Source organism: Alexandromys fortis, unplaced genomic scaffold, assembly GCF_014885135.2.
Source record: "Alexandromys fortis isolate MF-2015 unplaced genomic scaffold, M_Fortis_MF-2015_v1.1 scaffold_330, whole genome shotgun sequence".
Lineage (NCBI taxonomy): Eukaryota > Metazoa > Chordata > Mammalia > Rodentia > Cricetidae > Alexandromys > Alexandromys fortis.
The window spans coordinates 443,048-468,536 of record NW_026068204.1 but is presented as its reverse complement, the minus strand read 5'-3'; the positions used below and the strand labels follow the sequence as shown (position 1 = coordinate 468,536).

General features: G+C 46.1%; 2 protein-coding genes across 7 annotated transcripts; both read left to right on the top strand.

The window, feature by feature from the left end:
- The first annotated feature begins 3,856 nt into the window (after positions 1 to 3,856).
- On the top strand, positions 3,857 to 10,513 carry Mrpl20 (mitochondrial ribosomal protein L20). Of its 2 annotated transcripts, none has more exons than XM_050130083.1 (4): positions 3,857 to 4,084; positions 4,168 to 4,278; positions 5,619 to 5,696; positions 10,280 to 10,513. In XM_050130083.1, the coding sequence occupies exons 1-4, from the start codon at positions 3,998 to 4,000 to the stop codon at positions 10,511 to 10,513; spliced, it is 510 nt and encodes a 169-aa protein (XP_049986040.1). In that variant the 5' UTR covers positions 3,857 to 3,997. The 2 variants fall into 2 exon arrangements, with proteins under 2 accessions (XP_049986040.1, XP_049986041.1); XM_050130084.1 differs by lacking the exon at positions 10,280 to 10,513 and adding an exon at positions 7,714 to 8,069.
- A 165-nt stretch (positions 10,514 to 10,678) lies between these two features.
- On the top strand, positions 10,679 to 20,822 carry Ccnl2 (cyclin L2). Of its 5 annotated transcripts, XM_050130063.1 has the most exons (11): positions 10,679 to 10,982; positions 11,369 to 11,443; positions 11,661 to 11,770; positions 13,897 to 14,017; positions 15,006 to 15,070; positions 17,550 to 17,649; positions 18,011 to 18,115; positions 18,203 to 18,344; positions 18,847 to 18,964; positions 19,046 to 19,138; positions 19,668 to 20,822. In XM_050130063.1, exons 1-11 carry the CDS (start codon positions 10,701 to 10,703, stop codon positions 20,020 to 20,022), a joined length of 1,566 nt encoding a protein of 521 aa, XP_049986020.1. In that variant the 5' UTR covers positions 10,679 to 10,700; the 3' UTR covers positions 20,023 to 20,822. The 5 variants fall into 5 exon arrangements, 4 of the variants coding, with proteins under 4 accessions (XP_049986020.1, XP_049986026.1, XP_049986021.1 ...); XR_007589769.1 differs by lacking the exons at positions 18,011 to 18,115; positions 18,203 to 18,344; positions 18,847 to 18,964; positions 19,046 to 19,138; positions 19,668 to 20,822 and adding an exon at positions 15,593 to 15,718 and having other exon boundaries at positions 10,689 to 10,982; XM_050130064.1 differs by lacking the exons at positions 10,679 to 10,982; positions 11,369 to 11,443; positions 11,661 to 11,770; positions 13,897 to 14,017 and having other exon boundaries at positions 14,034 to 15,070; positions 15,593 to 17,649.
- Positions 20,823 to 25,489: the final 4,667 nt, after the last annotated feature.

The window sequence follows — 25,489 nt, the reverse complement described above, 5'->3', positions numbered from 1 at the left end:
AAAAAAAAAAAAAAAAAAAAAAAAAAAAAAAAAAAAAAAAAAAAAAAAAAAAAAAAACAAGCAAAAAAAAAAACCTACAGAAAGATGAGAAATTAGAGCTGTACTTCTAACAAAATTAAGAGTTTAGGGTTATGGAGGATATCTTTTGGTTGAGATTTGTTCACAACTGGGCGATAGTGGCGCACACCTTTAATCCCAGCACTTGGGAGGCAGAGGCAGGTGGGTCTCTGTGAGTTCAAAACCAGCCTGGCCTACAGATCAAGTTCTAAGACAACCAGGGCTGTTGCACAGAGAAACCCTGTCTAGAAAAACAAAAACCAAACCAAAATAATAACAATAAAAACTGCTACCCATTAGGTTATATTCCCATATCAAAAGGATTGTAATTCTTCCAGGCAAATAAGATATCCTTGGTTAGCCGGGAGGTGGTGGTACACTCCTTTAATCCCAGCACTTGGGAGGCAGAGGCAGGCAGAGCTCTGTGAGTTTGGGGCCAGCCTGGTCTACAAGAGCTAGTTCTAGGACAGGCACCAAAGCTACAGAGAAATCTGGTCTCGAAAAGCAAAACAAAAAGATATCCCTTGTTAAGAACATAAAAAAGAACAACATTGGTCAACATTTTGCCATGTAAATCTCTTATTTGTTCAAATGGTCACACTTGCAGTTTCTGGTTCATGTAAAACATGCTCAAAGTATACCTTCGTGCTGGAACCTAAGCAGGATTTACAGATCACAGTATCTGTGAAATGTTATCAATCAAAATCTACATAAGCTGCAAAGAATTTCTGCTCAAGGATGGTGTCTCTGTGTGTGTTAGCAGAAATCATCATTAAAGGGGTGGGTCTTTTTTTCCTTATGATTCTCTGCATGTCTGGAGTAAATTCATGGTGGTTGTTGGTGGCACTAACCTGCTGCTTCACTAGGAGTCACAGAGTCACAGCCCCACTGTCCCTGAGCTTCCTTGGGTGAGGCCGAGACTTTTTGGGCAAAACAGGACAAGAAAAATCCTGAATCCTCCTTCTAGGTAGAGGCCACCTGTCCTGGAACTAGCTCTTGTAAGCCATGCTGGCCTTGAACTCACAGAGATCCGCCTGCCTCTGCCTCCCGAGTGCTGGGATTAAAGGCGTGCGCCACCACTGCTTGGCTAAACATGAGAATTGTTGGAGAAAGAAGACACTGATCTCTATCCTCAAGAGTATAGCTTCTCAGCTCCAGCCTCCTCCACTAAGGGTTGAGTTGGCAACAGATTTCATTAAAACCTCATGGTTTCTCTTTGGTCTGTGGGCCACGGGGCTCCCCTTACCTGCACTGTATGCGGGGGATGTTCTGTTTGTATTTGTCCTTCATACTAGTTTCTTTCCTCATCTCTGTGATAAGATGCTTGAAAGAAGAGACGTTTGGCTCGTAGTTTTGGAACACACAGTCCAGTTTATGGATGTATGCTCCATGGGGCTTATGGGAGAGCTTTGCCCATCTGCTGTAAACACCTTTCTGGTATTTCCACCAGTGATTTTTTTAGAAAGTGTTTTGATTTGTGGCTTTCTTTGTTCTGTCATGAGAAAAGTTTCAATAAGCTGGATGTGGTGAGGCACACTTTTTTTTTTTTTTTTGAGACAGGGTCTCTCTGGCTCTCCTGGGATCAGGCTGACCCTTAATTCACAGAGATCCGGCTGCATCTGCCTCCCAAGTGCTGGGGATAAAGGCATTTAGTACAACACTTACGAACGTTTTTTGTCTGTTGTTTTAGTTTTCACTGTTTTCAGACAGGGTTTTATTTGATGGTCCAGGCTGGCAGAAACCATTACAAACCTCCTGTCTTGGACTCCTGAGCACTAGAGCCGCAGGTGTAAACCACTGAGTTCAGCTCAGAAAACTCTTCTTTAAGTAGAAGGCCAACTAAATGTGGACGGAATGACGTGTTGCCTGGGGGACCAGCTTCCAGCAGGGCAAGGCTCAAAGGGAATCCAGAGTCAGCACATTAGACTTTTCTATCTGAGGGGTAGGGGAAAAAGACACTCACTCTGTACGGATGGTTTCCTTGTTGATTCTTCTGTGTTCTTCTGGTCTTCATATCCCTGGTGATTTCCTCTCTCATTCTTGATGTTTTCCTTCTAACTCATTTTAACTCTCTCTCTCTATTCTCTCTCTTAGCAAAATCTTTCAGGCAAGTATAAAAATTACAATGTGGTTACATTCTGTTTTCCAAATGAATGATTACAATGAATACAAGGAGGAAAAAAAAAAACAGAATGTTTTCTGTATCCCTTACATGATTAAACATTTTACATATTACAGGTGAAAAGCAAATTATCCCAAGGACCCATGTATATTCATACCCAAGCAACTTGTTATAGATTAACAGTGTGCAAGCAAGCCAGATATTCTATTGCTAACAGACTGTGTTTTATGGTTACAAAGAAAGGGCCAATTACTTTCTTATTTATCTTGAAAGGTAATCTTATTAGGAATCTTAAAGGAATCACAAATCTAAACTTTTATATATGAAAAAGAATCACTAAACTCTACTTTAAATCTTTAGGGTGCATATCCACTCAACAATAGCTTCTTTCACTAGGAGATTGAGGGCAGGAATGGGTAAGTAATTAATCACTACCTTTGATCATTAACCAGCCCTAACAAAAAAGGTCAGCTAATAATAATTGGGCTGCTTTGTTCTTGTTCCCTGACCTTAACAAGTTCCTCATTCAACTCTGGGTCTTTCTGAACTCTAGATTTTCTTCTTTTGAAAAAAAAAAAATCTTACCAAATTACTTTCTCTTTGTTTGTGTGTGCCTTTCTGCAACACTTGAGATTGTTTTCTCCCACTGACTTCCATATGCCTCCCCCCCAACAAAAATACATTAATTTTTTTTGTTTACTTTTGTTGTTTGTTTTAGTTTTTTTGAGGGCTGGTTTTTCTGCTTCTGCATCTCTAGTGCTTGGGACACCATATGCAGCTAGTTGTCAGTTTTTTGAGTCACACTGATCCTGTCTCACAACTGAAAAGAACGAGAAGCGAGGACTGTCGAAGGGCAGGCAAGCAACGTTTATTCCGAAATAGAGAAGCCGGTCCCAGTAGCAGTGTGGGGGTGTCTCGAAAATGAGCTGCCTTAATTTGAATATGTATGTGGAATTTTGATTGGTTGATGGGATCAGGTGCATGTTCAAGTAAGTTTCTGAAAAGTTCCAAGAGGTCAGAGAATCCAGAACTAAAAGAACAAAAGATGGTAGCCAACTTCCAAGTCAGTCAGAGCTGCTTGGCCTTCATCTCCCTATAGCATGGTTTTTTTCCCCTATGACACCCGGGTCTGGGAGCCCTCCACTTCCTGGAACGTGGCGTTTCTATACCCACAGGGGTTAGCTTTCATCCCGTAGGCACATCTTCTCCAGAACAGTAGATACCTTTGCTCATCTGGGCCTGCGACTCAGACGAGCTGCCATACCGGGGTGTGGTGGCGCAGGCCTTTAAATTAACCCCAGCACTCGGGAGGCCGAGGCAGACGGAGCTCCGACAGTTCGAGGTGAGCGTGGTCTCCAAAGCGAGCTCCAGGACAAACTGTTACACAGAGAAATCCTGCCTCGAAAAAAAAAAGCCAAAAAAATCAAACAAATAAACAAAACTAGATTAGCTGCTTTTAGAATGAAGCTGCCTTGATTTGATTTCTGTCACTCATTTAGGGACAACTAACTGAAGCCCACACAAGAGCAGGCCACCGAAGGTTCTTTCGTTTCTGGAAATCTGATTTCCATCCACAGCTGCCCTTCCCGTCCTCCTCAGCCCCACCGCCTAGGTCCTTCCAGGCCATGACATCAGCTCCATGTATCAGGCCCGTTCTGCTGCTCCCCCTGCTTGCGGACCGTCACGCACAACGGAACTCGGGGAGCGAGCCTAGAGGCGTCCCGGAAGACTGTAAGCGCGCACACCCGGCCGGGCCGGCCTCTCTGCCCGTTGACCCGGAAATGCTTATGGCAGCCGCTCGGGTCGCGGGAGCCCAGAATGGTGTTCCTTACAACGCGGCTGTGGCTGCGGAACCGCCTCACAGACCGGTTCTGGCGGGTCCAGGAGGTGCTGAAGCATGCTCGGGTGAGTGCGCGTGCCGGGATCCCCGGGGGCGCGGGCAAGGCGGTGCGCTACCATCCGGACACCCTTCTTTTTTTGTCGTCCAGCATTTTAGGGGAAGGAAGAACCGCTGCTACCGGCTGGCGGTCAGGGCGGTGACCAGAGCCTTCGTGAAGAGCACGCAGGCCCGCAGACTGAAGAAGCGGAACCTGAGGACCGTAAGCACCGTCCCTGGGGACCCCACCCCGACCCCCGAGCTTGTCCTTCATCTCCCCTAGAGCTAGGCCCTCCTCCACACCCGACTTCGGGAGCTTGGCCTTCAGTCCCTTAGCGTTCCCCTCACCTTGCACAGAAACTGTGTGCAGGGCGAAAGGACCGGCATTGGCACAAGACAGCCCTAGACCAAGTTCTCAGCACAAAGAAGATTGATTTGCCCCATTGGGACAAAAGGCATGGGAAAAGGGACAAAGACAGGAGCTAGAGGACCGGGAGAAGGGCGAGGGATGCCATGGATAGGGAAGAAACGACAAATGACAGTTTATAAAGGTGAAAGAGGAAGCCTCCTGTTAGGATGGGGTGTTTAATTTTATTTGGACAGGTTAATCAGGGTAGCCACAGGAGGCTTTTGCTGGACTTCAATACTTGGATAGCCGGACCTTGGTAGTCAGCCTCAGGAGGAGGAAGTGGCCAAATAAAGGCTAGCTTTAGGAATGTAATCTAACGATTTTTATCAAGGAAGAGGGAATAGCAAGGCCTGCCAGAGCCATATTTGTTATGCCCGGATCTACTAGTGTCCCTTCAAAGGGTGTTGTTTTGTTTTGTTTGTTCTTTTGTAGTTTGAGAGCTGTACTTGGAGCCTAGCTTGTAGCTCTTACAAGTACCTATGAATAAGTCAGCAGGGTCATATGATAGATTGTTTCTGACCTTGAGAGTCAGAAAGTGCTCCCTAAGGCTGGAGAGATGGCTGCAGGACTCGTTGTTCTTCTGTATCATCCGAGTTCTGTTCACAGCACCCACACGTGGCAGCTCACAATTGCCCATACTTCTAACTGCAGGGGATCTGACTCCTGGTCTCCATGGGCACCCATATACACATTTTTTCACACATGATACACCCATATTTATACAAATAAAAAAAATTAAAGGACCCTCCCCCCCAACCTGAATGTGGGTACATCATGATGGCTGTGTTCACAGTCTGGATAATGTTGATTTGGGTTCCTGTTCATTCTCAGATGCACCAGCCTTTGGAGTATGGTGGTATTGCCCCAGGACCTGGTGATTTGTGCTGCAGTGTTGTGAAAATATGGGAGTGTTCATTTATATGAAAAGTGAGCATTTGCTGCCAGTGTGGAGGGTCTCAGGGCCTTTGCTTTACAGCAGCTTTTCAGTTTCAGGAGGTCCCATTTATTGTTTCTCTCAGTGTCTGTGCTCCTGGGGTTCTATTTAGGAAGTGGTTCCCTGTGCCAATGTGTTCAAGTGTACTTCCCACTTTCTCTTCTATGAGGTTCAGTGTGGCTGGTTTTATGTTGAGGCCTTTGATCTATTTTAATTCCAGCTCTGGATTAATCGAATTTCAGCTGCCTCCCAGGAACATGGCTTACAGTACCCAGCATTCATGGTCAACTTAATTAAGGTAAGTTGAGGGCCTTGTTGAGGTGTTGAGCATTTGAAGGAATCAGCCCATCAGATGCCCATGGGCAGACATGAGTGTTGTTAGGCCTGCACCCTGAACTATCTGTTGTCTCTCTGGGGTTCTGGAAACGTACCTGCTTTTCCCTTGCCTTGCTGATATTTCAGCACATTGTAAATAGAGCATCTCATACAGTTGACTGTTTTGGGATATTTAGTCACACTGTGAATCCTGAATTTGCGTTTGCATTAATTAAATAAAATCAACCTTGGGTCAGGAGGAAGAGCCAGCAACTAGTTGACAGAAAGTAATCAGAAGGTCAGAGGGAGTCTGGACGACGGATGGAGAGACGTACTGGAAGTAGCAGGGAGGGACTTGAGTGTGGCAGTGCTTTTGGTTTGGTAGAGCAGAGTGCTCTAGTTCTGAAATGCTGGAAGGCCAGCCAGTTGCTTCTCAGCTCCTCTGAGCTAGCAGGTTTTCACCCTAACCTCTGACTCCTGGTTTTATTGATAAATAGAACGATAGAGATTTGGTGAAAAACGACATTTGCTGGTGGCAGCAGGAGGTGGAGTCAGTGGACATAAAAGTCTCACCAGTCTGCTGCCTGATAAGTGGCCCAGTAACTGTGCAGCCACAATTACTGGCTGAAACAGCAGTAGATTCAGGGGCAGCTGTTGTGCTGATGAAAAAAAAAACATTTTGGTTCCCATTGTGGGGTGCCAAGTATAACAAGTCTTTCTTTGAACCACCAGCTCCTAAATAATGACATGGAGACTTTTTTTTTCTAATTATGAAAACTTGACCTTAGCTTAGGCTTATTCCCAGCTAGCTCTTTAAAACTTAAGTTAGCCAGGCGGTGGTGGCGCACGCCTTTAATCCCAGCACTCGAGGCAGGCAGATCTCTGTGAGTTCGAGACCAGCCTGGTCTACAAGAGCTAGTTCCAGGACGGGCTCCAAAACCACAGAGAAACCCTGTCTCGAAAAACCAAAAAAAAAAAAAAACCCAAACAAACCAAAAAACAATAACAACAACAACAACAAAAACTTGTTAGTCTGTTTATATTAATCTACATTCTGCCACATGGCTAGTTACCTCTCATCCATACGGTACATCCTACTTTCTCCATGTCTCTTCCCAGAGTTTCTCTTTCTGCCTGGAAGTTCTGCCTAGTCTCTCCTGCCTAACTTTTGGCCATTCAGCTCTTTATTAAATCCATCAGAAGGTGCCTTAGGCAGGAAAGGAAGGACAGAGACACGTTCTCACAAAGTGTGATCAAATATCCTGCAACAGTCGCCAGTTTGGATGTTTCTGTATGAAAGAAAAAGGATATTAAACTAATTTTAGCTTTTGAGTTTGAGGTTTGTTTTAAGTTATTTTGCCTGCATGTATGTCTGTGTACTGCATCTATTCCTGGTGTCCTTTAGAGCCAGTGAACTCACCTGCTTCTGCTGGCCCAGTAGTTTTAATGAGCTTATCTATCTCTGAATTACAGTAAAGGATTAGCCCAGGCCAGAAGTCTTAATGCATGTGACCTCTGACCCTAATTATGGGCCCTGGGCTTCAGCTGGTTCTTCTTTGTCACAGCCTCTACAGGACCCTTCCTGGTCCCTACTCACATTGTCCTGCTGTGTTTTACAGGCAAGATGTTCTTGCTCTGCCTGTCCCACAGTTCCCAACTGTTCCACACCAGCAGAGTGGTGCCAGCTACGCTAGACTCACTAGAGGTCTTGTGGTTGCATCCTCCTGTCTGTTCCCATGTGGGATCTCCTGTATTCTCCTGAAATAATTTCTGTTGTCTTTTTTTTTTTGTTTTTGTTTTTTGTTTTTCGAGACAGGGTTTCTCTGTGGCTTTGGAGCCTGTCCTGGCACTAGCTCTGTAGACCAGGCTGGTCTCGAACTCACAGAGATCCACCTGCCTCTGCCTCCCGAGTGCTGGGATTAAAGGCGTACGCCACCATACCTGGCTTTCTCAAATGGTTTCTGATGCTCACTACACGCTGTGGTTCTTTGTCTTCCCAGTGCCAGGTGGAGCTCAACAGGAAAGTACTTGTGGACCTGGCCATCTATGAACCAAAGACTTTTAAGTCTTTGGCAGCTTTGGCTAAGAGGAGGCAGCAGGAAGGATTTGCTGCAGCTTTGGGGGATGGGAAAGAGCCAGAGGGCATCTTTTCCAGAGTGGTACAGTACCACTGAAGACTGCAGTGCTGTGGAAATTGTTATAAGACAGGAGCAAAAGGACTGTCTAGTCACCAGTAAGCCTGATTTGTATTTATTTATATTTTAGCAACAGGCCTGAGAGAAAAGTTTTTTACTCAGTGATCTATTCCCAAAACTATCATGTAAAGATTGTACAAATAAAGCCTTTGCAGTGTTCAGCTTGTGAGTTATTTTCTGGCATCAGACAAACACACCTGGGCTGGAGAGATGGTTCAGTGGTTAAGAGCATTGCCTGCTCTTCCAGAGGTCCTGAGTTCAATTCCCAGCAACCACATGATGGCTCACAACCATCTGTGATGAGGTCTGGTGCCCTCTTCTGGCCTGCAGGCATCCATGTAGACAGACTATTGTATACGTAATAAATAAATAAAATATTAAAAAAAAACCAAACACACCTTTAGATGCATAAAGCCTCTGAAGTACCCATGTACTTGTCATTGACTGCCTATTATGGGAGAGGCTGTTACGTGGGAATAGTAGGATTCAGCTTTGCATGCTGCTTTTCCTATAAGCAGGGATTCTATACCAGGTTTCTGAAATGACCATTTTCTGGTCGTCCTTAAGTAAGTACCCCAGAGTCTGTAAACTTACTGTAAACAGGATTGATATTAACCTCTTTTGGTTTTTTGCTTATATATATGGCATGTGCCCAGTGGTTCAGCTGTTGAGCCAGACAGGGTTTCTCTTTTGCTTTGGGACCTGTCCTGGAGCTAGCTCTTGTAGACCAGGCTGGCTTCAAACTCACAAAGATCTGCCTGCCTCTGCCTCCGAGTGCTGGGATTTAAAGCGTGCGCCACCACCACCCGGCTTCCTGTCTCTTTCCATGTTCCCAGTTGGGTTCAGATCAGGGGAATATGTCCTAATATCAGGAATGTGATGCTCTTGGTCTCAGCCTGAAAGGGCGGGTCAGCTTTAAAGGGGGCTTCCAAACTTCTATCCTCCTGCTAGGTGTTTTAACGAGACTGCTCTGTAAGGTTCAGGAATACATTGTGCGTCAGAGCAGCACCTCAGCAGCTGTTTGTGCTGTATAATGCAGACTCTGCCGCTCCTCCTCCTGCAGGGGATAATGTGTGAGGCCCCCTCTTGTTCTCTCCTGCCTCTATCAGCTTCTGCAGTTTGCACTCCCTTTACCATCATTGTAGGATCCACTGTTTGCCTCCCATGACTTGGTCTACGTTTGATTTTACCAGGAGACCCTGACCGTGATTTACTTTGTTCTCTGTGATAGTAAAATCTTATCAGGCCACTTTTTAGTCTGCTTTGTGGGGACAGTATGGTAGGACCAAATTGAAGACACTACTAAAGTCCAGTGGTGAGCCAGTGAGTTTACTGGGTTCCGTATGGGAGCAGAAATGACTCACAGCTCTGTCACCAAACCCCACCATGACATGAGGGTGACTCATGAAGACTGGGGTGCACTGCACAGCTTACAGTTCAACAAGCTGGGGAGTCTTTTCCAGGCAGCCCGGTTTGTCTGACAATCTCTCAGTAGTCCTTACAGCTGATGATAGACATGCTTGGGAAAGGGACCTAATGAATTTGTCCCACATGACCAATAACTTTGGTCCAGCAGGGTAGGGCACATCTTCCACACCTGACTAGAACAATCTAATCAGTTGTCAGGCAAGCTGCTTCCGAGGTGAAGCGGACAGAGTGACTGAGTTGCCCAAGAGTGCCTCCAGGGCCCTAGCACCCACTCTCCAGCGGCTTGGTTATCTTCAATAAAACAAAAGCAAACAAACTCCAAGGGGAGTGAGAGGCACCTCAACAGACCCTGTCAGCTCCATGGCACTAATGGGGTATGCTGCCCCTAGGTCGTAGAGAGGACGGCCTGTCAGGAGAGATGTATTTCAGAGCCTCCATGAGGTTTGTTGAAAGGGAAACTAATCACTTCACAACGCTCTGCAGCTTAAGGCTTCATTTTGAGCTGTAAGCACGGCCTTTAATTTTTTAAGCTCTCTACTACGTGCGATGCTGCAAGAAGAGTCCCAGTGTTTTACCCTGCCTGGGCCAGAAGCAAGTCATCTACCAGAGGAGAGGATATTTCCACCAGCCCAAAGGCCACACATCACTACCTAGGGGCAGTCACCATGACCTTCTATGCAGAGGTGTCATCTGGTAGCTTTGCTGTCACTAGGTGGGTCAGAGGGCTCTGTATGCAGGGTTCGGTGCTGCTGTTCTGGGATGCCCTGGCATGGAGAGGGGCTGCGTGCGGTTGCTCCTGATCCAGTTGACCGTTTTCCAGCACTTGTGTGGGTGACACCATTTACTGTCCCCTCCACCACATCAGTCTCTTCCTCGCAGCCAGTGCTCTTAACAGCTACGCCTATCTTTCCAGTTCTTTAACCTGCACTTTTGATGCGGACAGATCCCCCCGCAGCTGCAGCCGAGCAGAAGCCAGCAGGAAGGGTTGAGAACTAAAGTCCCTGGGCTAAACCGCGCTGTGATGCTGAGCGCGTGCAACTGTGGGGACGAAGCCGTCCTGCCCCGGTCCCCACGGAAAGACTCCCTTCTAGAACCCCGGTTCCCGCGGCAGCAGCACCGAATCTCTTCCGGACCGACCGCTTCCGAGTCCGCCCAGGCCGCGGAGCCGAGTGGGTAACGAGCAGCCCCACCTGAGGCCACTTCCGGCGTCAGCGCTGACGCGATACAGAGGAGCAGGCCGTGCGGCCAATGGGGACGAAGCGGCGCTGACGCACAGCCAATGGGCGGGGGTGGAGGCGGGACGGCCGGGCTGTCGCGAGGAGCCGCCCTCCGGGAAGGGCCCGAAAAAGAATCGGCGGCACAAAATGGCGGCGGCGGCGGCCGGGGCTTCGGTGCTGGCGGCCCCCGCGTTGGCGGCCGGGTCTTCCGGCTCGGGGGGAGCCACCCCAGGGTCGCAGGGGGTGCTGATCGGTGACAGGCTCTACTCGGGCGTGCTCATCACCCTGGAGAACTGCCTGCTGCCCGACGACAAGCTGCGCTTCACGCCGTCCATGTCGAGCGGTCTCGACAGCGACACGGAGACCGGCCTCCGCGTGGTGGGCTGCGAGCTCATCCAGGCAGCCGGCATCCTGCTCCGCCTGCCGCAGGTAAGGGCGCGGCCGCGAGCGTGGTGGGTAACCGTCCGCCGGCGGTCGAGAGTGCCGGCCGGCCCTTTGTTGTCGGCTTGGCCCATGTCCCGGGACCGGCCCGAGGTCGGAGCCCGACCCGCACCGCAGCCTTGACGTAATCCCGAGTCCGTGCCTCCGACCTGGCCGCTGACCTGCTCCGAGTGCGGCCCGCGCCCGGGCTTCCCCTCCCCCACGCCCTCGGGCCAAGGCCCTTTTACAAACCCCAGGACCGCACCGCGAGACAGAAGTTCTCTGGGGAAGTGGGATCCGTCGTGGGTATTTGTCCTGGGGGAAGGAACTACACTGGACGCTTGAGCTGGGTTGAGTTCTGCCTTCAAAAGTGATGGAATCTTCTCCATCCCTAGGTGGCCATGGCTACAGGGCAGGTGTTGTTCCAGCGGTTCTTTTACACGAAGTCCTTCGTGAAACATTCCATGGAGGTAGGCTTCTCTCTGTTTTATCAGAGAAATGGATTGGGAGGAAAGCTGGCTTGTTGTGCCCACTACTTACTTAGTGAACTGAATACTGCCCTGCAAACTTTATTCCGTTCTCCCTGGAGGCCTGTCTCTGTACCTTCTGTTTGCTCCTAATAGTTTTTAACGCCCCGGAAGGTCCTCAGGTTGGGGAAAAACACCCGTGTCCCAATGTACGTTTCAGCATGTGTCCATGGCTTGTGTTCACCTGGCTTCCAAAATAGAAGAGGCTCCAAGACGAATCAGGGATGTCATCAATGTATTCCATCGCCTTCGGCATCTCAGAGAGAAAAAGTGAGTCCTTTCCAGAGCTGTCAAATGTCTGTCTGTTATACCAACCCGTGGATTCGCGGTAGTTTGTTCCTAAGTGCCCCATACCGTGGGGGCAATGTGGGGGGGGGGAGGCACGGTGATAGGATAACTGGCTGTTCTAGCCCTGCTGGAATGCTACCCTGTTGTCCTGTCTGCTCTGTGGTTCTTTACTCAGAATCACCAAGCCCCAGACCAGTGGATCTCACCCTTCGGGCTGACAGTGTCTAAGCTAGTGATTCTTCGTTAAGAGAGCCCTCCCAGCATTGTGTTGTGTTTGTCAGCATTCCCGGCCTCCTTGCCAGAAACCTCCCTTAGTTGTAGCAGAATGCCCCTTGGGATGGTCTTCTTTGATACCTGACCTTGCTGTGTAGTTAAATGGCCTGGAAATGTAGATGCGGCTGGGTTCTTCTCTCAGCAGTTCTTCCCCATCTCCCCTTATGTTCAGATACATGAGCATGCTTGTCTCCACCCATGGAGAGCTGGCATGGTGGCGCATGCCTTTAATCCTGGCACTCAGGAGGCAGAGGCAGGAGGATGTCTTGAGTTTGAGGTCAGCCTGGTCTGCAGAACTGGTTGCAAGACAGCCTGGGCTACACAGAGAAACCCTGTCTAGCAAAACAACAAACAAAACCCAACCCACCCTTGGAACAAATCCTGGTGAGTAAGAGTTGGAAATAGGATCAGGAGTCATCAACTACATAATGAATTTAAATCATCCTGGAATATGTAAGACCCTATCACAGAAGAACACACAACATAAGAAGATCCTGTCTCAAAAACAGGTAAAACCCAAAGCAGTGGTGAGATGGCTCAGTAGGTTCTTGTCTTGCATTCAGCTCTGGGATCAAAAGGGTAGGAGAGAATTGACTTCCACAAGTTGTCCTTTGTCCTCCACAGGCACAACCCATAAACCACACAAACAGTATAAATTTTAAAGAATATATACGCAGGGTTGATGAGATGCTTTGGTGGGTAAATGAGCTGCTGCCAAGCCTGGGACCTGCATTTGATGCCCAAGTCCCACATGGTAGACGTAGAGGGAGGCAGCTGACTTGTCCCCAGTCATGGACCATATCCCAGACTTCTTGTTCTTGTTCACAGAAGCCCTTTAGTTTTTGTTTTGTTTTGCTCTTTTCTAAACCAGAGTCTTGCTGTGTAGCCTTAGTTGGCTTGGCCAGACCAGGCTTTCCTCTCTCAGGTGGCCTGTCTCTGTCCCCACCGTGCTGGAGTTAGGGAAATGTGCTACGATGCCCAGCTTAACAGAAACCCCTTTAAAACACAACCTGGTCTCTGTGGTTTGGTTTGGGTTTTTGAGACAGGGTTTCTCTGTAGACCTGGCTGATCTCAACTCTCAGAGATCCACCTGTCTCTGTGATCAAAGGCATACATCACCACACCCAGCTACAACCTGGTATCTTTTTCAATAGTCTGTCACCTGTATCTGCAGCTTTCTCACTCAAGAGTTCAACCAGCCTTGGATTGAAACTCTTGGGTGCAGGGAGTGGAATCAGTGTCTGTGCTGAACTTATATAACTTCCTTGTCACTATTCCTTACACAGTACCGGAACTATATGTGTATAGCATTTATATTGTACTAGGTATCATAAAGTGCCCAAGTGATTTGAAACATGTGGAGGCTGTAAGTGCTATGGGGACATGTCACCATTTTGTATAAGAAACTTGAGCATTCATAGGTATTAGAGTAGGTGAAAGTAGTCATGGAACCAGCTCCAGCGTATACTGAGGGGCGACTTTATTGTGCTTTATTGGTTCTGTAATTTCCCATCCAGCCAGAAAGGTTGATCTTTTTTCTTGAATCAACATGTTATATAGCCCTTGTGCAAAGATCCTGAGATCCTCCACCATATTCAGGAGGTGTGTTGGTATTCTAGAAAACTATGTGTAGAGACAAGGGGCAGGTTAGTAATAAAGTATACGTGGGGTCTTTCAGGTGAAAAATAAAGAATGCATAGGTTAGAATTGGGGTTGAAGGACTGTTTTGCGACTTGGCTGAAGGAAGTGAGCTTGTAGGCTTCCGGTCCTGCAGCACTTACCGCTTGGTGGAATCTGAAAGAATTTTCTACAGAGCATATGCTTTGTCTTTGCAGGAAACCTGTGCCTCTGGTGCTGGATCAAGAGTATGTTAATTTAAAAAACCAGATTATAAAGGCGGAGAGACGCGTTCTCAAGGAGCTGGGCTTCTGTGTCCATGTGAAGCATCCTCACAAGGTGGGTTTGGCTTGGCACCTGCAGCCACCTAAGCCATGCTTCAGCTGACTTCCTGTGTGCTCCATACCCAACATTTGTATATGGATTCTAGTGATCATGAGGCAGGCACTTTACTGATTGAGCTTTCTCCTTAGCACTTAAGAGCAAACTTTTTGGAGGATCTGGAGAGATGGCTCCAGCGATTAAGAGCACTCTGCTCTTCCAGAGGTTTTGAGTTCAATTCCCAGCAACCACATGGTGGCTCACAACCATGTGTAATGAGATCTGATGCCTTCTGATATGTGGATGGAATACTGTATACGTAATAATAAATCTTCTTTTAAAAAGTTACTTTAGAAATAGCTTTACAGAAGAATTCTGAATTCTTTTATTTCAAAATGAACCAAGTAGTCTATAATATGTGCTGACTAGAAGTGAATTTATTAGATTGTTCCATGGGTGTCTTATCTATCTAGTGTAGCTAAACTGAAACTTGAAAGCTTCAGTTTTAGCTGAGTGCAGTAGAGCACACTGTAATTTTGGCACTTGGGTAGCAAAAGTTCATGTTTACTTCTCTGGCCTTGTCATCTTCTCTTGCTTATTTGAGTTTCTGACATTAGATTCTTGATAAATTCTCAACTAAATATTTTAAGTGCTTTTCTTAATGTGTTTAATGTATTTTCATATTTTGTGCAAGTTGGCTACTGGGGTACAGGGATGTGTAGTGCAGGCAACTCTCTCTGGTGGAAAGTATTGTCAGCAAGAATGAAAATGAGCCACATGGAAAACAAGGCCTTCCATGCCACAGGTGCAGATTGGTCTTCACATATGCACTCTGCCCAACTATAAGAGCACGTAGCAAGCACATCCTAAAAGTTGAGCTGTCTGCCGGACATCACCAGGAGCTCCCTGGGGTATAGCTTGAGGTTCTTTTGCTGCATGGACACCAAGATCTGAGTTCCGTGCTCTCCGAGTTTTTGTTAATAACTGCCTGACCCATATCTTCCAGATAATCGTTATGTACCTTCAGGTGTTAGAGTGTGAGCGTAACCAACACCTGGTCCAGACTGCATGGTGAGTTGATTTTCCTTGTTTTATGAGACCAGCAAGGGCAGTTCAGGAATGTATTACTTGAGGCACCTGGGCAGTGGGTTGTCATCCCATGACTTGGTTATGGTCTGGAATTGTCTCAGTGCCTCCCCCAAAATGACAGGGACAGTCTTAACGGTAGGTGGCCCATCCACCCCTGCCCCTGTATTTCCAATGCTCCCACCCCATGAGAGTAGTCCGTGCACTTCCCTCTGGGGTTTGCCAGCTGGGTGTAGAAATGTTCTAGGTGGTCGCTCCAATCACAAAATAAATCAGTGCTATTGTTTCCAGGGAACTGAGGGAAGGGAAAGGCTTTTGATGCAGTCCCGGGTTGGTTTTAGCAGACATATGCTAGAATGAAGCCTGAAGTAACAGTTAGGTGTTGGGGTATTTTCCCCACAGAATTAAGTCTATGGGGTCATATTGCTGACTGAATTGTCTGGTGCTATGACATGCTTTATAGAGAACCTGTTTTGACTTTTCTTTTCTGTACTCTTTCAATCAAAGGGTAGCCTCTGAGGGTAAGTGACTAAGACTTCTCCTCTGCTGTCCAAGCGCTTTGGTGCAGGGACAGCGGCCGTCTTCAGCCAATCCAGTGCAGGCTCTCCACCGAAGGCTGGCTCTAGACTGGTGGTATGCGTACCTGATAGTATAGTCATGGCCGACTGCTGCTTGTGGTTCTCTGACGATTGTGCTTCTTGTTAATCCTGTCGTGCTTGGTAATTGTATCAATTAGAGTTGATAATTGTCTTGACTTGAATTTTGTTCTTTTAAAATTGCTGTACCTGTACAATAAAGATGCAATACCTTTCTTTTTTTAAAAAAAAAAAATGTGAGCCATAGATGGCTCAGTGGTTAAGAGTACTGACTGCTCTTCCAGAGGTCCTGAGTTCAGTTCTCAGCAACTGCATGGTGGCTCACAACCATCTATCTGTATTGTGATCTGCTGCCCTTTTCTGGCCTGCAGGCATATATGCAGACAGAACACTGTATACACAATAAATAATATTAAAAAATATGTATAGAAAGCGGTAAGAACTGAAGTGACAAATTGGCATGGTGGAAATTCAGGCTGTTACTGGATCTCCCAAGTCCTACAGTTGCTCTTTTCAGCAGCTTAAGTAGGATTTATTCCAGTAAAGGTATGCATCTTTAAGTTAAACTATTGTAATTTATTTCTAATGTAGCATTAAGTTTAAATACACATTTAAAGGATTTCACTTGTTTTTAGAACTTAAAATAATGGGTTAATATATTTGAATACTAAAAATTCCTTATCAGTAATAAAGTTATTTGTGATATTTGTTAATGTTTACGCTGTTTAGCCACAGAATGGCTCCTGAGAGATGGACAGTGCAGCTATCTTTCTGACTTCTGATGTGTAGAGTTAATGCTTCCAGGGCTAGCTGCCTCTCATAGACATCTGTAGAATTTATTGTTTAAAATGTCAGAATGGGTTTGAATGTTACCTTCTCTAAAGTTTTAGGACAAAGGTACTGGGTGGGGCAATTAAATCTCATGAGGTACAGCCTGGCGTTAGGGTATACTGTACCATTATTGGATATGTTGGGCAGTGTATAATATAACCTCTTCACATGTTTTCTCATTGTTTTTTGCAATGTTGATAAAGCTAGTATACCATTTGGTTATAATCTATAAATTTTAAAGGAATATATATAAAGAAAATGTAAAAAGTTAGCCAACTTTTAAAGAACTTTAACTTTTCTAAAAATGTGAAGTTTTGTACTTACATATATTTTCTAAAGTATTATAGCATTTTTAAGTGTACTTTGTTGCCACTTTTAGTGTTTTGTTGCTTTTGTCTGATTTTTATGAATGTTCATTTTAAGACTCCTTGTTGAAATGGGACAGTTTGGAAACGTTCTTTGATAAGACCGAGAAGAGGATTCCCTTGGGTGTTGAGCCCATGCATCTGAACTGCACCCAAGGGCCTTTCCCTTTTCCAAGTGGACTCCCTCACTGGAGCTGTGGCTCAGTCATCTGGAGAAAGACCGGGCCACAAGTGCTGCCTGAAGAAAAGGAACACAGGACAGCTTGTCTCGCAGTTTTGAGGCTCATGCTCAGCCTGCTCATTTGAGTTTGCATGTTTCTCTGCACTATGGATTTTGAGCATTTAGATTTCTTTAATCGACTACATTTTAACTACTAAGTAGCATTTTCTTTCCAACCATTGTGCTTTGCATGATAGCAGGCAAAACATAGAAGGAAAAGTAAAGTTAAAGTCGGTTCTCGTTCATAGCAACACGTATTGTTTGACATTCAGCCAGCTTTTTTCCCCCAGTGATTTCTTTCTTTCATGTATTCAGAATGCCCCAGGTATCTCTGGAGATTCCCAGAGTACCCAGCTCAGCCCTAGTGTAGAACCCTTAGGAATATCAACCTTTGGTGGCAGGTGGTGGCACAGTTGCCCATAGCACTACAGTCTTTCTGGTCTTCTTTTCAGGAACTACATGAACGACAGCCTTCGCACAGATGTCTTCGTGCGGTTCCAGCCTGAGAGCATTGCTTGTGCCTGTATCTACCTCGCTGCCCGGACACTGGAGGTAAGTGTGCGGCTCTCTGGGTTTTAATCTAGACTCTAGACCTTTCTACAGCCTCTGGTAAATGTTAATGTGTTTGTCAAACTAGGTTCATTTGCAGCAGAGTTTCTTGCTAAACTGGCAGGCCGTTTCAGGTGTTACCCTAAGAATCTTGTTGGCCTTGAAGTGTTTGGGTGAGGGTGGTAGTAGTGGTGTTTTTTTTGTTGTTGTTTTGTTTTGTTTTTGAGATAGGGCTGTCTTCAAACTCACAGAGATCTAGTCTCTGCTCCTGCGTGGTAGGATTAAAGATGTAGGTATGCACCACCATACGTGGCCTTGGAGTTCTTAAGGAAAGCAAGTGACATGATTACTTATGTGTTCACAGATCCCTTTACCCAATCGTCCGCACTGGTTTCTTTTGTTTGGAGCAACTGAAGAAGAAATTCAAGAAATCTGCTTTAAAATCCTGCAGCTTTATACACGGAAAAAGGTTCCTCTGTGTTTTTGTATGGATTAATTGCTTGTGTTTGGCCAGAAGCATTTGGTTCTGATGGATGGATGATGCTGCCTTTTTCAGGTTGATTTGACACACCTAGAAAGTGAGGTGGAGAAGAGAAAGCATGCCATGGAAGAGGCCAAGGCACGAGCGAGGGGGCTGCTACCAGGGAGTGCTCCAGTTCTGGACAGTGCTGCAGGGTTCTCACCTGCTTCCAAGCTGGGTGAGTGTTGAGAGTTTTTTCCTCACAAGGGAGCATTTTTTTTTGTTTTGTTTTGTTTTGTTTTTTAATATTTATTTATTTTGTATACAATATTCTGTCTGTATGCCTGAAGGCCAGAAGAGGGCGCCAGACCTCTTTACAGATGGTTGTGAGCCACCATGTGGTTGCTGGGAATTGAACTCAGGACCTCTGGAAGAGCAGCCAGTGCTCTTTAACCTCTGAGCCATCTCTCCAGCCCCCCCCCCCCAGCTAAATTTTTAAATTTAGAGTGTATGATTATATTGTTAGAACATAGAATATGGTCCCTGGGCAAAATAGGTCTGAACAGAAGGCCTGACTGTGTCTTGTGTGTATTTTTTCATTCTGGGCTCCAGGGTAGGTAGTTAGTTACAAATGGTCTTGTCTTGCTTTGTTAGTATATTTATTTTGACTTTTGTGTTTCAAGATAGGATTTTTTTCTTATTTGAAGAAATTTCTGATTATGGTTTTAATTTCTTGTTAGGTTCAGTAGAATCCCCTAAAGAAGGTAAAGGAAACAAGTCTTCCCCTCTCTCTGTGAAGAACGCCAAACGAAAAGTGGAGGGCCCAAAGAAAACCAAGGCAGACAGCCCTGTGAATGGGTAAGATGCTCGTGTCTGCCTAGGTAGACAGTGGAGGCTAAAGATATTGCAGGTCTCTAACTGCTCTGTTCCTGTGTGCAGCTTGCCCAAAGGGCACGAGAGTCGCAGTCAGAGCAGGAGCCGTGAACAGAGCTACTCAAGATCCCCGTCCCGGTCTGCTTCTCCGAAGAGAAGGTGTGTGCCTGGGGCTTGCCCATGAGACTCTGACCTGGTGTTTTCTTAGGATAGTAGGAGGGCACATATAGATGTCTCCTGCAATAATGTAGGCACTGGCTCTTTACTATTACTATTATTATTTTATTTGAAACAGGGTTTCTTTTCTGTGTAACCCTAGCTGTCCTGGAACTTGCTCTATAGAGCAGGCTGCCTCCCAAGTTCGGGCATTACAGGAGTGTGCCATCTCACCCAGTGGGACGTGGGCTCCTAACCTGATGTGGTTCTTCTTTCTCTGAATTTAAGATTCTTTGTGGCCAAGTGGTAGTGGTACATGCCTTTAATCCCAGCCGTTGGGAGAAAGAGGCAGTCAGATAGGTGAGTTTGAGGCCAGCTTGGTCTACAGAGTGGTCTGCAAGGCAAGATAGCCAGGGTACACAGAGAAAGCCTGTTTCAAAACCTGAAACAAAACAAAATGAGCCCCTTTGCCAACTCCTCCTTTGTTAGGTAGGGCTTGGCTAGGATCACAAGCATGTTTTTCTCTTCACAGGAAAAGTGACAGTGGCTCTACCTCGGGTGGGTCCAAGTCACAGAGTCGTTCTCGGAGCCGCAGTGACTCTCCTCCAAGGCAGGTGCACCGTGGTGCTCCCTACAAAGGCTCAGAAGTGAGGGCCTCCCGGAAAGCAAAGGACTGCAAGTACCTCACCCAGAAGCCACACAAGTCTCGTAGCCGGAGCTCCTCTCGTTCTCGAAGCCGGTCACGAGACCGGACAGACAATTCTGGAAAATACAAGAAGAAAAGTCATTACTACAGAGATCAGAGACGCGAGCGCTCAAGGTCCTATGAGCGCACAGGCCATCGCTATGAGCGGGACCACCCTGGACACAGCAGACACCGGAGGTGAGATGGATTTCCTGGTGGCTGCCCTGGTCCCTCCCTGTTGGGCACACCTTGGCTTCAGTGGCCTTGTAGCATGATGTTTTTTGGAAGTGTTTTCAATTGGACCTTGAGGTGAATTTAACTGATAGGACGGCGAACAAGGTGCCCTTGAGGCTGGCCTGGGGAGTGCTGCACGCCTGTCCCAGTTGGAGGTGCACCTCAGCTGCAGATCTTCAGGTAACTGGATGAAACAGCAGAGGCACTCGTCCCCATTGGCGTGGCTTGGTGCTATTGATGAGCTGTCGCTTCACTCCTAAACCGATACTCAATTACGTAAAGCCAAGAAAGATGATTTTTCACATGTTTGCCTATATTAGGTTATACTTGTGTACATACTTTCCAGTGTTTCACAATGAGGAAATGGCCTTAATAGCCCCTTAATCTCTATTCGCGTTGTAAATAAACATGTGCTTAATACAAGTGAAAGCTATATATGAAAACTCAGAATTTGAATTCTGTTAGCTTAACACTTGTATAGAGAATTCTGATTTTTAAAATGTGAAGGTATTTAGGTCTGTGTTGAAAGTCTTATATTTTTATCTGTGCAGTGCTGAGTGCAGGCCACCAGCTCTAGAGAAATTTTATGAGGTTGAATAAACAATTCTCAGGACACTTGGGGTAAGACATGGGCTGTTACCTGCTTGTTTTCTAGTGTGCGCGCCTGGGGTGGTGGGAGTGTGTGCAGCTGTGCACTGCCAGCTGAGCTTCCAGGGGAAACGCGACTGTATGTCCCAGTTCTCATTAAAGGATTGGATTTTGTATTAAGCTCCGTGCCTTCCTGAAACCATCTACCCTTAGAGATGAAAGGCTGTTTTCTGGAGTGCACCAGGAGGGGAGAGGTGACATCAGTGTACAGCTGAAGGGCTTCAGGCTAGGGTCATAGTGTATCAGAGCTTACGGTTTGTATTTAAGTACAGGGACAGCCAAGAATAGGGCTCATGGGCCATGCGATGGTGGCGCACACCTTTAATCCCAGCACTCGGGAGGCAGAGGCAGGCGGATCTCTGTGAGTTCAAGGCCAGCCTGGTCTACAAGAGCTAGTTCCAGGACAGGCTCCAAAGCCACAGAGAAACCCTGTCTCGAAAACCAAAAAAAAAAAAAGAAAAGGGCTCATGGGGGGCTGGAGAGATGGCTCAGTGGTTAAGAGCATTGCCTGCTCTTCCAAAGGTCCTGAGTTCAATTCCCAGCAACCACATGGTGGCTCACAACCATCCGTAAAGAGGTCTGGCGTCCTCTTCTGGCCGTCAGGCATACACACAGACAGAATATTGTATACATAATAAATAAATATAAAAAAAAAGAAAAAAAAAAAGGGCTCATGGGTTCAGAGCTGAGATCTGGACCTCTGTGGACAGTGAGACAGGATAGATGAGCAGGCCTATTCAGCACATCCTGGTAGCCTGCATATACTTTGAGTAGCATTGTTGGGGCTAGTCAAATCCTGCTCAGGCCAGCTTCCTGGTTCCCTGTCACTTCACAACTAGCCTGTGGGTCAACTCTACTACAGTGGCACCTAGGTCATGGTGACTATTGGGACCAGTACAGGTTCAGCAAGGTATTTTTGGGTCCTTGACAAGAGAAAACAGTTATCCTGGTAGCCCCTATCTGTGGTATTCCCTCCCTCTAAGGCAGTGATTCTCAACCTCTTGGTTGCAACCCCTTTGGGTGAAATGACCCTTTCACCCAAGACCATTGGAGTAGCAATAAAAATAGTTTTGATTGGGGGTCACTATAATGTGAGGAATTGTATGTATTAAAGGGAATTTAGGAAGCATTAGGAAGGTTAAGAATCACTGCTCTAAGGGAATCCATGTAACATAGGGTACAGAAGCCACTGTTGCCTTGTTCATATACTCTTCATCAAGAATCCTCCTGCTACTGGAGAGATGGCTCAGCGGTTAAGAACACTGACTGTTCTTCCAAAGGTCCTGAGTTCAATTCCCAGCAACCACAAACGTCTATAATGAGATCTGGTGCCCTCTTCTGGCCTGCAGACATATGTGCAGGCAAAGCACTATATACATAATAAATAAATCTTAAAAGAGTATTTTATTTTTTTATTCTTATCTGTGTTAGCCATGTGGCTCTGTACTTTATTCAGCAGGGCAGGCCACATCTTGCTTCTTCGATGTCTGGACAGGACTGGGGAGGAATGGGCTTCCTCCTTCCCAGAATTCTGTTCTCATTGACCCACCTCTACTTAAAAGAGTATTTAAAAAACAAAAAGAACAAAAAGAATCCTGTGGTTCAGGCACAGTGATGCTGTTGTGTTTTGGTCACTTTATTTGATGCAGGAGAAACTGTTCAGCTTTTTTTATCATGTATAATATTCGAGTAACATTTAGATCTTACATAATAGTAAGAAAAACCACATAATAGGGGCTGGAGAGATGGCTCAGAGGTTAAGAGCATTGCCTGCTCTTCCAAAGGTCCTGAGTTCAGTTCCCAGCAACCACATGGTGGCTCACAACCATCTGTAATGAGGTCTGGTGCCCTCTTCTGACCTGCAGGTGTACACACAGACAGAATATTGTATACATAATAAATAAATATTTTTAAAAAACACATAATAATATGTTTTGTTTTAGAATATCTCCCTTAAGTTTAATTAAGAAGGGGTTTCTAGAGCTGGAGAGATGGCTCAGAGGTGAAGAGCACTAGTTATTCTTCCAGAGGTCATGAGATCAATTCCTAGCAACCACATGGTGCCTCCCAGGTACCTCTAATAAGATCTGATGCCCTCTTCTGGCATACAGGCATGCAGAACGCTGTATACATAATAAATAAATAAATCTTAAGAAAAAAATAAGGGGTTTCTAGCCGGACAGTGGTGGTGCACGCCTTTAATCCCAGCACTAAGGGAGACAGAGACAGGCAGACCTCTGAGTTTGAGGCCAGCCTTGTCTACTAGAGCTAGTTTTAGGACAGGCTTCAAAGCTACAGAGAAACCCCCCTCAAAATAACCTATCTTGAACCCCGTCCTTACCCACCAAAAAAAGATATAGGCTGGGGCTTCTGCGCCCTGATACTAGGACTCGTTTGTTTGTTTTTTGTTTTGTTTTGTTTTGTTTTGTTTTGTTTTTGTTTTTTTTCTTTTTAATTTTTCTAATTTAACTATGTGCTTTAATGTGGAATTCCCCTCTGTATGCTGTAAATGTGTTTTATTACCATTGGTTAATAAAAAAGGTACTTTGGCCTATGGCAGGGCAGAATGTAGCTAGGTTGGGAAAGATATAGAGAGAAGGCAGAGTCAGGGGGATGCCCCACTGGAAACTTGACAGTTTCCTCGTGGTGATACACAGATTTATATAGCAATGGTTTAAGATGTAAAAATAAGCCAAACAGTATTATAATTAGTATAGTTTCTGTGTGATTATTTGGGTCTTGGTGGCCAGGAAACAAATGAGCAGTCTCTGACTACAGTGTTTTGATATTTTACCATGGGTGCCGGGTCCCCTGGAACTAGAGTTACAGATACTTGTGAGCTGCCATATGGGTGCTGGGAATCGAACCTGGGTCCTCAGGAAGAGCAGTCAGTGCTCTTAACCGCTGTAATACAGGTAGGCCCTACTATGGGCCTGCCTTTGGCCACTCACATTCTTAAATCTCCTCTATCCTCTAAAAGAAAACAAACACAGACACCCTCCCCCAAAATCTTCTATCAGTGATTTTTGTTTTAGACAGTGTTTTGCTTTGTGGACCAAGTTGACCTAGAACTTAGAGATCACCTTCCTCTGCTTGCTGAGTGCTGGCATTGAAGACACTGTGATCTACATGATCTGGGTGTTGGGAACAAACAAAAATCCTATAGAAGAGAAGGAGGTGCTCTTAACTTCAATACCACCAGTGCTTTTTCTTTAGGTTTTTGTGAAGAATTGATCTTTGTAGTTGCAGTTGGCTCATCCCAACAGTACAATCTCACAGTACCATAGGTATGTGCCCATATTTCAATGCCACCATGACCAAGCAGCCACCTGACCTGGCCCCTTCTGTTTTGGCCTAGGGCCTGTTGAGGCAGAGGGATCTTAAAAGTCTGGCATTTCTCACCTCCTTGAAGACCAGAGTATTTTTGTTTTGAGACAGGGTTTCTCTGTAACTTTAGTGCCTGTCCTATAGACCAGGCTGGCCTCAAACTCACAGCAATCCACCTGCCTCTGCCTCCTGAGTGCTCGGATTAAAGGCTTGTGCCACCACCATCGCCAACAAGGACCAGTTTTATAAGCAGAGACTGCTTGTTCGTTTCCCAGCCGCCCAGACCCGAATAATCACACAGAAACTCTATTAATTACAATGCTATTTAGCATGTTAGCTCTGGCTTCTTATTAACTAACTTTACATCTTAACCCATTTCTATTTATTTATATTTTACCACGAGGCTTGTGGTTTTGCTACCTCTTGCTTCTTGGCATCTCCTTGACTCTGCCTACTCTCTAGATCTTTTCCAGCCTGGCTATATTCTGCCCTGCCATAGGCCAGGGCAGCTTTATTCATTAACCAATAAGAGCAACACATACACAGAAGGACATCCAACATCGGATTGGGGAAGGAGGATGGTAGGATTGACCTTGCCCTTTCTCCTATTGGTCCCTGACCCCTAGGAGGCACTGTCCTCATCTGGATTGTTCTCAACATGATCACCTCTCCACTGGATCCTTGGTTAGGTCTTCCGTTTTCATCTAATTAGATAGAGTGTGGGAGATAAACAGTTGACCATGTTGAGGTGTGGACGCACCAAGATGAAGGCTGGAGTCTAGATGGTAAAACCAGGCAGGGAAGAGGCTGTGACCTGTCTGGGTTAGTGCAGCGTATGGCTCAGTGGGTTAAGTGCTTGCCACACAAGCTGACAACCTGAATCAGATCCCTGGAATCCACATAGAGGTGGAAGAAGAGAGCGGACTCACAAGTTACCCTCTGACCTCCACATGTGTGCTGTGCTCTCCTTCAACACCATCAGAAATGACTAAACCTTCCTATCTCAGGCATTGCCTCGTGACCTCAGTTACTGAGCTGGGACTAGAACTTGCCTTTTCTGTTCTCATTGATTTATTATGCTCCTACCACTAACTGTTGCTAGGTTAGTACCTGGGGAAGACACACTTGGGGAGTTCTTGAGTCTTACACAGACCTTTCCTAAAGCAGGTGTCCGGTCCATCAGGGCCAACCAGCCTTTCTGGGTGAGGAAGGTGTATGGAATGCTAGACTCTTGCTGTGGGAAGCAGCACCCATATTCCAGAGGCTGCTTTAGGTTTTTGGGTAAAAAGTAAACGTATGAGCTAACAGGAGGCAGAGGCAGGCGGAGCTCTGTGAGTTCGAGGCCAGCCCCGTCTACTGAGCGAGTTCCAGGACAACCAGGGGTCTGTTACACAGAAAAATCTCCAGCCCAGTCTACAAAGCGAGTTCCAGGATCACCCAGGGGTCTATTACATAGAGAA